Source organism: Acanthisitta chloris, unplaced genomic scaffold, assembly GCF_000695815.1.
Source record: "Acanthisitta chloris isolate BGI_N310 unplaced genomic scaffold, ASM69581v1 scaffold15242, whole genome shotgun sequence".
Taxonomy (NCBI): domain Eukaryota; kingdom Metazoa; phylum Chordata; class Aves; order Passeriformes; family Acanthisittidae; genus Acanthisitta; species Acanthisitta chloris.
The window spans coordinates 19,949-34,320 of NW_008662356.1; the positions used below are offsets into that span (position 1 = coordinate 19,949).

Below are 14,372 nucleotides of genomic sequence, written 5' to 3' on the forward strand. Positions count from 1 at the left end.
GAGGTTGCAGCAGCTCCTGAGCAGCACCCACAGACCTTCAGCAACTCACACTGGCCTCAGGGTGCATAATTAACCCCAGCAATTAATTAGGGAGCCAGTAATTCACAGGCTGCACCAGGAATGGAGCATCTCTAAATATCTCCCACCTTCTGGGAATAGAGTTCAGGCTGAAGGGTTTTTTTCATGTGTTTCTTGTTAGTTTGTTTGTTGTACTTGGTTTTTTTTAAAAAGTTTTCAGCCTTTTTTTGGTCTAAGTTATCAAGAGGTCCCCAAGGACACAGACTCTTCATCTCACACCTCAGCTGAAAGAAAGAAGGGGCTGACCCAGTAACAAATATCTGGTTCTCTCCACTGTCTTAGCTGGGAAGATATACAGGTCTTGGGGAAAAATAGCAAATAAAAAATTCCTTTTCTTCCTCACTTGGCTCTGGGATATGGGACACAACTGGCTGGCTGTGAGCTGCCCTGCAGGCTGCAGAGGAGCTGAATTTCTAATGCAAAGTAATAAATGTTCTGTTCTGAACAAACTTGTCCTTGCCCTGCTGCGGAGGGACTTACTCATCCCTGTTTTTGTGGGCTTCATTTGAGGGCTCTGCATCAAGCCACATGCCACATCCTGCCAGCACAGCAACATCCCTTTGGATTAATCCTCACTGCACACAAGAGCCAAACGATGCTCAGAGTTAGAAGTTATTATCTTCTTTCAACAACTTCTCAACAGCACAGTCCAACATGCACAACAACGGTGGTCCCTGTACCATCACCAAACACATCATCTGTCCTTCCAGGGGATGTGCTGACACGTGGCACTGACTAGGGCAAAACCAGGTGAAGGCAGAGAGGAATTCCAAGTCCTGGTTATTGATGGGAAGCACACCCAGACAGACAGGCAGAAGCTGCGTGGCTGGGCCCGGTGCGTGGTGCTGAGAGCGGTGCGGCAGCGAGCAGTAGTCTTGGAGGGGGTGAAACACTTACTGTTGGCTATGTTGGAAGCAGTGAAACTGTCTGCCATTCCTGAGACCTGGCTGGCAATGCTGATCTCACTGGCTCTCCGGAAGCCCCTGAACTGAGGGGCTGAAATGGGGGTGGACAGGGACGCGCTTTCCACGAAGACGCCACCATGAGACTGAACAACATCTGCTACAAAGGTGAAACAGGGAAATCAAAGTATTAGACCAACAGACAGAGGCTGGGCAAGATGAACTCGGGGAGGGGGAGGCAAACAAAGCTGGGAGATGCAAAAAAACCTTTCAGAACTGATTGGAATGGAGGAGGGAAAAAAAAAAAAGCCACATTTCATCGGAGCTCTGGTTTGAAAAGAAAGCGAACAGCACAGCAGGCAGAGACATGTGGCTAGAGGAGCAGTCTTTGATTGAGAGAAGCAAAACAAGTAGCTCAAAAAACAGATCCAAAGAAAAAACCCAGGCAGACTTATTCAAGCAGCAGTAACAAGCATGTGTCATACATACAGATGTGAATATACACGATTTGATATATTCACATTGAGACGAACTAACCAAGGTATTAACCACAAAAAACAACCTTAGAAAGGGGATATTTGTTTTCTTGAAATCTTTAGGTTTAAATGAACATCTCCAAGATAGAAGCATTAATAAAAAAAACCAAAAACAAATCAAGAAAACATCTTCATGCCTGGCAGAGACTCAGTTTGAACTTGTACTTCATTGCTAATGGCTACAGCCAACACTCGTTAAACAGAAGGGTTTAGTTCACTCAGGGCAGTGAAAGGAGGTTGGGGCTGAGCACTTTCACCTCCCATCAGTGTTGGGAGGTCAGGGAGTGCTCAGTCTCTGTGAAAACAGAGCTGCTTTGGTATAACATGCAAGTCTGGATTTTTAGACCCCCAACCTGAGGTTTACCAAGTGTGGCCTAACCCCTTAGTACTTAAATACCAAAAAGGAGGGTTTCAAATCATGCTCACAAAGACCTTATAGATAGATTGGAGGGAAATGGACCTCTGGCAAACAGAGTCATGATAAAATCTCTGCATTTCAGTGTTCTCTCTCTAACAATGGTAAGAGCATCCATCCCCCCATGGATGCCACAAGGCCAAATTAGGAGGGATATCCCAAGGTCCTGCACTGCAGAGGTTTGTAATGCCAATTCCAGGTGCTTCAGCAGGCAGCACCAGGATGGCAGTAACATGCAAAAGCAAAGCAATTTACTATCAGTTGAAGGTTGCCCATCTCTGCTGCACCTAAGGAGCAGCTCCTGAACAGCATTCCCAGGTATCAGACAGGGCACAGGTTTGTGCTCAGCCAGGCAGGAGTTGCCAGGAGGAACATGATTACATTACTCCCACACCCCTATTTCCAGCCTATTCCTCCACCTATTTCAGCCAGTTTAGATATCCCTGGATTTAATCCCAGTATGCAGCTGACATAGGGTGTTGTTTTAGCAACTGGTTTATTTTAATATCTATCTTATTTTTTGCTTGGGGCTACTGATTTTCTTGCTCTGATCTCTCAGTTCGCAGCAGCAGTGTCTGTGCCCACACAAATCCTGCTGCAGCCAAGGGAGAGGGAATGTACGAAGCAGAAAATGTGTGGCTAAGTGTCAGTAAAAGAGTTCTGTTCTCTGCAGGGAAAATCAGGCCACAAGCTGCTCTGTGTAAAAGCTTTGTGGACTGCAAGATCTGAGCCTTAGCAGGAGCCTGACTCGATGATGAGCTGCACACGCTGCCCATGTTGTGCCTGAAAGGCCATTAGAGCATCACTTCCTCAGCACTTTCCCCCTCTTTTCACCTTGCCTTGAGCTGCTGGCTACCAAGGCTACTGCCAGGATCCACACCCAGCCAGCACCACTGGGCCAGTGCTGGTTTCTGACTGGAGAAAGTCCCAGCACAACAAAAAGGAAACGATTCAAGCAGAGAACAGCAACACAATCTCAACAGTCCTCCCAACCCCATCCTAGCTACTGTCACCAGAGCAATTCTCACTCCTATAAAAGTCTCAACTGTTTTAGCATTACTGAACAGTCTGATTTAGTGTCACCCACGTTGGTGGCAGAAGTTTGCTCTGCAGGGGATGAGGTGCCACCCAACAGCAGTGCTCCCATGCTCCAGCCCACTTGGGTTGCTCTTGTGTTTCTCCTTTTTCCCAAGGTACACACCCTCTGTCCCTGAAAAAGGACAGTTTCTAGGAAAAAGAAGGGCCAGGGAAAGACAGAGCAGGAAGTGTGGAGAAAAAACCTGTTTTATACATCATTGTCCATCCAGCCAAACTTCCTCCACCCAAAAGCTGCAAGGACAGTGAATTCCAAAGAAAATTCTGAGACCTGACTTGAAGAAAAAAAACCCCCAAACCTAACAACATAATTCCTAACTCTGTGCATTCTTTGCACCAAATCCCTCGTGCAGCAACTTTGAAACCAAGGGGCCTTTCCTGGGGAGTGTGGTGACCAGGCTGGGACACCACAGAGGCTGCCAAAAAAGCACAGACTGACCCCAGCACCTGGAGCCACTCCTGCTCCTCAAGGGAGAAGTCTGAAGTCTCCTGCACTACAGAGATACATCCCCAGCCACAACTCAGGTCCTGAGGCTTTCCAGGTAAGCCCAGGGTGACACTGGGTGGCCCAGCAGCAGCAAGACTTTTACCAAGATTAGCTGTTCCTTTGTCACTAGAGATAGACAGAGGTGGCCTGTTTTACTACACTGGCTGAAGTGCACTTTGCAACATGACTTCATCAGAGTGAGGAAGAGGAGACCTGGCTGGAGCAGTGCCCTGAGCCACTCCCTCCCACCAAAGGACCTGCCACTGCTCCAACTGCAGCACACACCCCCATTGGGCCAGAGACATCACCTGAGATGGAACTGCACTTCCAGAGACAATGACACAGCCAAACTGCATTTTTCTGCCTACCCATGGACCTTGAGTACTCATTTCAGCCCTATGCCCTTTCATTTATGGACTCATTTGTCTATGTTCTTACTGTTCCCCACTAAGTGAACAGCTCTGGGCCAACCTCTCCCTTAAGTCCTTGGGGTATGTGAATGGCAGGTTTGGTATGTGCTATTTGCAGGCTGATCTGTGGCACTGAAGCAGGAAATACTGAAAGCAATCAAAAAATATGTACAGGTCAATAAAACCAAACCAAACCAAACAAGTCAGCCAGCTGCTCAGCACAGGCCAGAGCCTTCTTTAACTGGAGTCACTGGTCTGTGCTGGGCACTCTGCAGCTGCTATTGTCAGACCAAGAGCAACAGATTCCTGTGGTCCATATTTTTTATGATTCTGAAAATTTCCTGCAGTCCAGTGGCTGAACTGGGATCCAGCACTTGCTGCAGACAAGCCAAGCAGTGCTTGGCCACACTGCTCTTCTTGCACACAAGGTAAAGACCAGAGAATCATCAACTAGAATGGTTTGACATGGAAAGGACCTTAAAGATGATCTCGTTCCAAACCCCCTGCCCTGGGTAAGGGATGCTCCTAAAAGCTCTGTCCTGACAGAAGGCAGTACGAGCTGACAGCTAAATGGCATTTCATTAGTGACATCCAAAGTGATTAATTAATAGGACCAGATCCTTTCCCTCTGCTTTGCAGAAGAACCTCACAGCACAGGTAACACAGCGACTGCACACCTAAAAATCATCTACACCTCAGAATCTCACAGCACAGGTAACACAGCAACTGCACACCTAAAAATCATCTACACCTTCAAGAGGCAAAGGGAGAGATGACCAGGGATGGCCAATGTTGCCATCCTGTATGAGCACATAACACCCCAGACTGCTCACAGACAGTGAGGGTCAGCTTGTTAGAGACAACAGGGCAGCAGAACCCAACTCTCAATGCAAAACACCAAGAAAGGGGTGAGAACAGGCAAGTGAGACACGCAGGGAAAAAACCAAAACAACCCCAAACCAAAGTCAAGTCTCATCAAAATTGCAGATGTAGCACCAGCCACAACCAGAATAAACGAGGCCATGCAGCATTTATAATGGAAAATAAGGCAAAACAAATGCATCAAACTTTGCTTTTAAGGCAGAGGACGAGAAATTAATTTTAAAAAGCCAACACACAGAGCCACCCTGGGGTCTGAAAGCCTCAGTCACTGTGTCCAGCAGAGCCACGAGGAGTGTCCAAGCACAAAATACTCAAAGGGACAAAATCTGCTCTGACACAGACATTAATTGGACTTCTGGGCACGGTGCAGTTGGCTGCTGGGGAGCTGCACACTGCAGACAGCCCTTTCCCCAGGGATCCTGCCCACGGTGAGCACCATGCAAGCAGAGCCACCAGGGACTCTGTCTGCCTCTGCCAAAGCCTCTTCCAGCAGCACAGCCACCACAGATGGCAAACAGCGTGTGCATGGCAGCACTGGCCCCTGCCAGCACCAACACCAGAATGGCTTGGAGTTTAATCCCAACCTGTTGTTTCCCCAGTGGGTCTCCCAGACCCAAGCATGATCCTAAGTGGTTATTTCATGTGGCACAGTCTGAGACACAGCATGAAGATTTCAACTCCAGGAGGCAACAGGATGATCTCCAAACAGCACCCCGAGAACCCAACACCATAGACAATACAAAAGTGTAGATTACACACACTCAGCAAAACCAGCACTTTTATTGGACCCATCTTGCCAATTCAGTACGGGCACAGGGATACTTGTTTCCATGAAGCTGTCCTGGTGCTGGAGAGCACCCAGAGGGCTACTTTCCATGAGGAGGATGGGATTGTTCTGGATTGTCTCAACTAGAAGCAGATGGGGAAAAAAAACAACGTAACAGAAGGACAAAGAACAACAGACATGCGGCCACAAAGTGTTAAACATACAAACAGTTACACCCCAGCACTTAACTATGAGTCTTCAATGAACACACATCCTTCAAAGAGAGTCAAAGAAACGAAACAGGGGTGACTTTCCAAACAGACCCACATCAGAGATTAACTGGGAGCAGAGGAGAACACAACGATGGCATTTCAACAACAAAAGGGAGTCCTCTTAACCTGCTTCTCTCCAACGAGCCAAATCCATAAAAACCCTGCAGATCCAGAGAAATCCTTTTACTATGAGGGGAAGAAAATACGCTCAAAGGGGAGATTTAATTGAATCAGACTCACAGCCTACACAGTGCAAAGCACAGGAGTGAGCAGGGATGTGAGTTTCATTTAACTCTGCAAGTTCATTGAGATGAAACAGGGACCAACATTTAGTACAGATGGGAAAATGGGGGAAAAAAACAGTGTAAAAGGCTTTCTGTGAATGGTGGACTTTAAAAGAGCTATCTGCATGAGGAGATGTGCACAAGCAGTGGTACAGAAGGTTTCGTACCAAACTAATTATAATTGAGCACCTGAATTTTACGTGATCAACAAAACATATAGCTTAATTATAGCAGCAATTAATTTTCCTGGAGCGCCCTACAGTGCACACTAATTTCAGCAGAGGCTTGGTGAATCATGGTTAGTCCTTCTGGGTAATGTGTACATCACAGCACTGAAATTTGGACTCCAAGGGAAAGGAATAGCCTGTTACCTTACGATAAGCAAATGAAGAGGCTTTGTCTCATAGGAAAAGAGACTTGAAAGTTGCTTTTTTGTCAGTTTTATTCAAGGCAGAGCAGCATCTCTTAAAATAACAAGGCTCAAACCTGGAGAAGGTTTGGAAATCACTCTGCCCTTCTCATAGCTAAGCAAATTGCTGTTGAACTCCTCTCCACTACACAGCAAGTGTCTCTCCAAGCACAGCCAACTCAGAGGTCTGGGGAGACACAGCACATGACTAATATCCTGCTGCTGTACAGAATGACAAGCAGAACCACAGGGTTTTTAGTGTCAATGTGGTCTCTACCTCTGGGAGCAGTGAGAACAGGGGCTTTGGAATGTGTTTAAGAGGAAGATGATGTTTAGGTGTCATTTTTTAAGCCCCTTGCAGCTGATCCCTAGAATACGCCCAAAAAGCAAATTGCTTTTCGAGTTGCTATAGCTTCCCTGAGCTGTTGTAACTGGCCTGGGTACAAATGTAATCGTGGGTGGATCCATTTTTAAGAAGTGCTGCAGCAAGATCTTGGCTAAATTTGACAAGTGAGTGGGGCCTGCAGAAAGTATTTTCTTCACTTCATTAAACATGGGGTTTAGTTTGTGCCCGTTTAACAAATCAGACCATTGTGCCCATCTGATGGCAGAGGAATCCTAGGTTTTCTAGGAGGACAAAGTGTTGCATTAGCAAGGTGGCATGGGCAAGGCACTGTCACCAGCCTACTGATCTGCAGGAGACTGTCCTATGAAAAAAACACAGGATGCAACCAAGCAAACCATCTCATCATCTCACTGTTGATTCTGCTCCTTCCAGTCTTCGCTGGTCCTCCCAGCATCGAAGTCCTAAACTCTGCCAAGTTAATCACATTTCATTTGGCCCCAATCACAAGCACCAGCCTGGGTGTAAAACATGGACCTTCACAGAAAGGTCACCACATCACAACTCTCAACAGCTTGGTGTGACAAATGAAGGGCACATGGGTCACAAGGCACTGATTTCATTAGGAGAAAACTCCTTTTCTGGTAGTTCAGGAACAAGGCTAACATTATAAGGCCAATTCTTTTTCTTGTCCTTCCCAATTGCTTTGGTAAATTAATGCAAAGTGTGGATATAACCCTTTAAACAACTCATATGGATCCAGAGTGACTTACCCAAAACAGCAGAATTGCCATCACCCAGCGGGAACCTCTGGTACCGAGGGATGTTAAAGGGAGGCAAAAGGTAGAACTTCCTCTCCAAAAGAGGCTCAAGGCGAGAGGCAGATGGGTCTGCAGGGTGGAACAGGTTATAGACCTGCTGACAGGCTGGTCTGAGCTGAAAGACTAAAAAGATGAAGAAAAGAAAAACCCTTCAAGTATCAAAAGATGATTTGTTAGAATATTGTAAATATTTGCCTGCAAAAAGGACAACTGTTGGGTTAAAAAAAGCACTAAGGATTTATCATCTCCTTCATCTCCCAGTTTAGTCAACTGAAACAATTTATTATAGTATTTATAGATGTAAGAATTGCCCAGTATTTTTAATGTTTGGAAGTACATTGGAAATAAATGGCATAATAAGCAGTGGTTAGAGCACACACTGATCTCCTGCAGGAAATATTACAGAGAAATGTTTGGGTTTAACCAAATTCCTGCACTTGTGTAGGAGCTGCTTACACCATCCCACCAAGGGAGCTCAGTGGTTTGCATCAGGACTTACTGTCAAGAGCTGGAATGACAGTTTTTCTCAGTGCAAGAACCAGACCCAAGGGAGAACCAAAGAGGAAGAAGTCTGTGATCTCAAAGTCAAACTTCCCAATATTTCCTCCATCCAACATCGTGGAGCTACTAGATCTCCTGGATCCAGGGTCGTTTCTCAGAACACTAGAATGTAAACTGGGACAAGAAGAGAAAACAGAGTCAAAATGTTAGTCGTGCTGTGTTTTCATAATTAAAGCCTGGATTAGTGATTGACACTGGATATAATTCCTCTGTCTTTCATGAAGGAACTGTGACAATCAACCCACTGTGCCCCAGTGCTGCAGCTTCACTAGCCAGCAAAAGTCCCCCAAAACCATGACCCCATTCCATTCAGATGGACAAATCCAAGCTTCAAGTGTGTTCATTTACACACTATGTCCTCAAATGGTTTTTTTCTTTGAGGAGTCAAAATCTTGGTTACTGCTAGTAGGACAGTCACTTGCAAGAGAAAATAAGCAACAAGCCAAAATCACTAGGCTAGCAGGGAGAAAATAAAATTTACAGTGATTCACTCATGACACATGTTACTGCTATGTTTTCTGGCTGTCAACATCTGAGTTCCTTCCATCACCTCATTCTTAAACGTTATGGAAAGCTGTGCTTACCCATTTCTTCCTCGTGGAAGTAGTTGGACAAATGGTATTGGATTGAAAGTATAAAAAAGAAAAAGAAAGTAGGAGGGGAAAAAGAAAGATCAAAATCTGCAAGAAGGTTTCTAGTATCTTCCTGCATCAGGTTGGCACCAGCTTCCTTGTGTGTGTGGCACTCACTGGGAATGGAAGTTTGGGGGAATTCAGACAGTGGCCACGAGGTAAAGTGTATTTATCATGCTCCCAGGACTATCCCACTTCTCTTCTGCCCATGAGGCCACATCTGCCAACTTATTACCAAACAACTTCTCAACCCAACAACTCCAGCTAACTGAACTTAAAAAACCCCACCATATAAAACAGATCCAGCTTTCCCTCCCTTTCTCAGATTTCAAATCTGTTTTCAAAATTCAACCTGTGTGTGGTGTAGGGTGGGCAATACACAGGTTTAACACAGAGATTTACATTCACATTTCCCTTGGACACTGATGAAGAAGCAGCAGGAACTATTAGATGAACATCCTGGGAATCCACCCCCACGTTAGGGAGAGCTGCTGCTTTCAAGTCTAGATCTGGGAATGTGAAATGACAGATGTGGAACATGAATAATCTGGTTCACAAAAGGGTTTTCTGAGTTTCCTCTGTTACCACCCAAAAGCACCAAGCTGCAATTCCTTTGCTCTGCAGGCTGCACAGAACCTGATGGAAGCTGTCGTGGGTTATCTCATCGTAGTTAGAAGCAGAGGGTTGAAGACAGCTCCAGCACAGCCTTCACAAGAGGTTTGCAAGCACTTAAAAAAGCATCAGAACAGGTTCTATAAAACATGTAGGTAAATGGATACCACAGCAGTTGGGTTGGATAAAAGGTTTACTGGCCTGGAGTCAGGAATGATGCAAATGCAACTGTCTCTCCTGCCAGCTCTGTGGTCCCAAGTCAAAACCTGTGGGGTGACCAGCACTTGTAATGTCCTCAAATGCAGCAGCACTTGCTCATCAAGGCCACTCCTGAGGGCAGTGACACCCCAGCAGTGCTGTGCTCACCCAAACAAGCTGTTCCCTCCCCATCATCTGCAGCACAGGAGCAGTTCCTCACACCCCTCTCTGGGACAGCCACCCAAACCCAAGGAGCAGCTGCAAACACTCCCACATTGGCAAAGAAAACCAAGTTTCACCCAGACTTTGTTTTCCTGCTCTGGCAAATAACACATCATCCCAGAGACAGCTCCTGTGCTGCACACCATTCCCCAAGGATGCTGAAAAGCTTTCTGCTCCTGCTGTGCTGTCATGTATCCTCCAAAGCTGCACACGCGGCGCCGCTCTCCCGGCTCCCAGCACAGGGAAATGAGGAGCTCACTTATGCCAGACACACATAGCATGGCAAGTCAAAACAGTGATGTCAAAAGGGAGAGAACAGGAGGTTACAGCAGTGACAGCTACAATGAGCGTGTTCCCATTTCTGTGATGCAAAGGAGCTTCCCTGAGATCACACAGCCGAGATGCTCAGTGCTGGGACACGTTTTAAAGCAAGACACTTTCAGTGCAGCTACAATTATTTTAGTTAACAAGGCTGCAAGTTTGCTGTGTGTGCAGAATATAAAGTCACTTAGAACATGCTCAGATTCGCCAAAGACAGGGTGAAGCAATGGATTCCAACAGAGGCACCAAAGGAAAGACTATCCCAGTGGCAGATGAGTTATGGCAGAATGGATTGAAGAAGTTTTTGGTGTATTTCACCCATCTTCCCACAACATCTCTTCATGGGAAAGGGAAGAACAAAACCACTCCTAGCACTAAGCAATTTGGACAGCTTCTCTCCTTTTGCTGGGAACTTGATAGAATTCTTAGCAATCAAAAGAAACGAGAGCCAAGGGGAACTCGGAGTCTGTTGTGCTCCAAACAACCTACAGTGCCCTGTTCTCCCTTTAAAAAGCAGCAGATGTACTGTGTGCATTAATTAAACCAGAGCTTATGGATTTCAGGAGCAAATCAACTCATTTACAATAATACAAGTACAGCACAGCCAGAAATAATGTAGCTGTGCAGAAGGACTGAATTTAAAAATAAATGTGTGATTGTAATCTCCAGATGCTGCTCTGGCTTGCTGGGCATTATCCCAGAGAAGTGAGTAGGTCTGATACATGAATAAAAATGAGTGTCTTTGGCACAGGCTGAAATCTGCAGTGGGCATGGACAGAAAGGTCCCTGTGTGCCAGGCTGCCTGTCTGCTCAGCCTGTTAGGAGAGCTTGGCTCTGTTGTGCCAATCTCCTGCCCGAAGCCATGTCACACAGGGCTTGGGTTTTGTATGGGAAAAATCATTACTTGGTGACAGAGGCTGACAGGGCACTCTGCTGGTGTCAATGCTGCTTGGTAGTGATGGCTGAGAGCACAAGGTCCAGGGATGGGAAAAGAGTGCCACTCTGTTGATCTGCAGGGGGGGAGGAGGTGAATCACTGCTCCTCAGACTCCCCTGCACCAGAAGTGCAGAGAGCACATACAGCAGCTTCAACCTGCCCCTTTTCCCTGCTCTTGAGCTCTGGGAAGAGAATAATTTTTGACCCAAGGTCTAAAGGGAGATTTAGAAAGTTATACAACTCTAAAGAAGGAGAGAGGCATCAATCCATCAGCACACCAAATACTGACAGCTCTTGCCAGGGACCCACAAGTGCTTCATGTTGGGAGCAGGAACAATCCTTCAGAGAGGGAGTAGGAAGGACCAGCACAAAGCTATTTGGAACGACAAATTGTGCAATCCATTATCCACGTCAGGCCCAGCACTCATCCTAAAATAGGTGTAAAACTGCATCAAGATGCCAGTCCACTTTCCTTAACTGAGTCTGTGCCCCTGAGGTCAATAACAAGGAGGAGAATGAGCACATTTTTGCACGACTCATATTTTCTCCTGTAATACAGGAGGCTGTTTTGGGATGGTAAGAACAAGAGCCTGATTGCTTTTTATTAACCTGCTGGAAATAGCCAGGAAGCTTATTGTGAGTTTTGTAAATGCAGCTGTCTTCCTGAATATCCTATCTCTGTGCACCAACAGCATTCACCCTGATACCTTCTCTCTCCTATAAATCATTTACAAAAGGGCCCCTGACATAGCAGGACAATACAATTCCCTGTGCTGCAGCAATGATTCCAAGCAATGAAGGAGGGGCAGAAGTGCAGGATGAGCCTTCAACTCAGCACAGGGCAAAAGGCACAGCCTTGGACACAACTGCAACGCAGGCAAAGGTGTTTGCTGTTGGAGGGGGGAACACATTGCTCCCCAGCACCTGGGGACATGGGAAGAGAGATTAAGAAGGTATTTACTGCAGTTCCTCCAAGCCTGCAGGAGGAAAAGGTCTGGACTGTCCAGTTCCAGAGGCTGAAGGAGATGATTCAGTCAGAAAAATCCTCTGGGCTTACAGAAGTAATCCCTGAAGGTCTGGCAACCACGGAAAGGCTGCTATGAAAACTCAGACAGTTGTGTTAATGGACACATTTCTCAAAGTCCATTTGGAGAAGCTTAGGAATGTGATCTCAGGGGCTTCGGCAGTGAGTAACAAATTTGAAACATGTCCTTGGTGCAATGAAACAGCCCTGGCAGGGGACAGAATAACTCAAAATCAGGTTTCAGAGATGCTTTAAAATTAATACCAGGCTGAATTTCAGTTCTGCTTCAGCGACTTCCCTCACACCATTCCTATGTTTGCTTTATGACTTCCATCCTGCACTTGCAGCAGAGCAGAGAAAACTTCCCTCACACCATTCCTACGTTTGCTTTATGACTTTCATCCTGCACTTGCAGCAGAGCAGAGAAGCAGGTCTCTAACTGCCTTGGCTGTCATACATCAGGATCAAGGGCTTTTGCCATTGCAATATGGATGCAGTAGAGAAGCTGATTCTTCTCAGTGCCACTCAGCAAAAAAAGCTGTTAATCTTTTTGCATATAGAGCACACCGAAATCGATAGCTCTCTAATCTAAACTAAATGTTTTCCTGCACCTTGCTTATCACAGGATGACAAAGCAACACTCAGGTCTAACAGAAGCATCAGCCTCCTCTCCAGAATATTGCTGGGTCTGCTCCTTCCAAATCTTAAATCTTACCTTGATAGAAAGGCTTGATGCTGCTTTATTGTGTCCATTTCGTAGGTTGATGAATCACTCCTTTTCCGTGGCAGCTGCTTCTTTGGATCTTCTCCATTGCTACGAGGAATATCAATGTTGCTCCTGCTGAGGTGTCTGCTGGCTTCCAGATTAGAGCCACTGGAACAATAGCTATTGTTCACCGTTATCCCAGGAGACAGAAGATCAGTATCCTGGGATTTGAAATATGGATTTAGCTGAGTCAAGAATACACTCACATCATAACACCTCCCCTTCTAGCCCAAGATCCAGTTGAGGACAATATAGTGTTTCAGGCCCAATCACTTCCCTTCTATCCTCCTTACTCCATATACCCCAAGATCCAGTTGAGGACAATATAGTGTTTCAGGCCAAACCACTTCCTAAGGGTGTGGGAGATGCTTCATACCAGAGTGTGAAACATCTCTGTTGGGAGCAAACACACCTAAACTGAGACCAATATGCACCTTGAGACACATTTGCCATTGATGAGGAATAGAGTCAGGACAAGATCCTCACTGAAAGCAGAGGCCATGGAGGTGCTGTGGCCAGCAGAACTATTCCCAGTAGACACTGGGAGCAGCATTACCTGGACACTCACGACACTTCCTCGCCGACTGCTGTTCTGGCTCTCAGACACAGTCTGATTGCTGTAGCATAAGGCATCAAATCCCAGGATTCCTCCAACACAGTCCCCTACCAAGCAGACCTGAGAAAGGCAACAGAAGTAAGGGAGGAAAGAGGACAGAAATAAAAAGAAAATAACAAAAAAACCAGTCCCTTGACTTCAGCTCAGAGCTGACAAACAGTGCTGGATCACACCTAGATGAGCTGCAGTAACAGGATGCCAACTATGCAGTCAATGAACATCCATCATAGCCTGCAGCCTCCCATTATCTCACACAGCTGATGGGTTCTGGCTGTCCCCACCAGCTGACTGGAGCCAAGGGAGAGCAGCACAGTGCCCTGATCCCAGTGCTAACTCCAGCCTCAGGAAACCAAACTGGATTCCCCCTGCCCAGCTGACTGTGCTGCTTCAGGGAAGCTTCCCTGTGCTTGTGCCCCTGTTAGGATAACACTATCCTGCTGTCTGCCAAAGGTACTGAGCAGACAGGCACAGAGAAGCACTGAGATCCCTGGACAGGGGGAGGGCTGGCTGGGAAGAAGCTCAGGCTGGAAAAAAAATCACACTGCAGCAGTGCAATGTGAAGCTAGTCCAACGACTCAGCCCTCGTGGGGCTGGAGGGTCACTTTGCTCAGAGGTGTGAGACTCAGTCATGGCCTTTTATGGGGTGCAGCAGCTGCATAGCCTCAAAAAAAGAAACTCACTGCTGTGACAGCTCCAGCATGAGCTGCTGAAGGTCCTTTAAAGACAGGAATGTTGAAACAGCCTTGGTTTGTAGTGGAAAAGGGACAATGCTTAGTAACAAAGG

General features: G+C 46.4%; 1 protein-coding gene across 1 annotated transcript in view; it reads right to left on the reverse strand.

Annotated features, from left to right (window-relative positions):
• The window catches only part of PITPNM2 (phosphatidylinositol transfer protein, membrane-associated 2), a 34,091-nt gene that overhangs the window by 10,481 nt on the left and 9,238 nt on the right, over positions 1-14,372 (reverse strand). Inside the window, 6 exon segments of the mRNA XM_009070575.1 lie at positions 976-1,140; positions 5,565-5,714; positions 7,653-7,823; positions 8,200-8,375; positions 12,922-13,092; positions 13,512-13,648. Coding sequence (XP_009068823.1) covers positions 976-1,140; positions 5,565-5,714; positions 7,653-7,823; positions 8,200-8,375; positions 12,922-13,092; positions 13,512-13,648 — 970 coding nt within the window.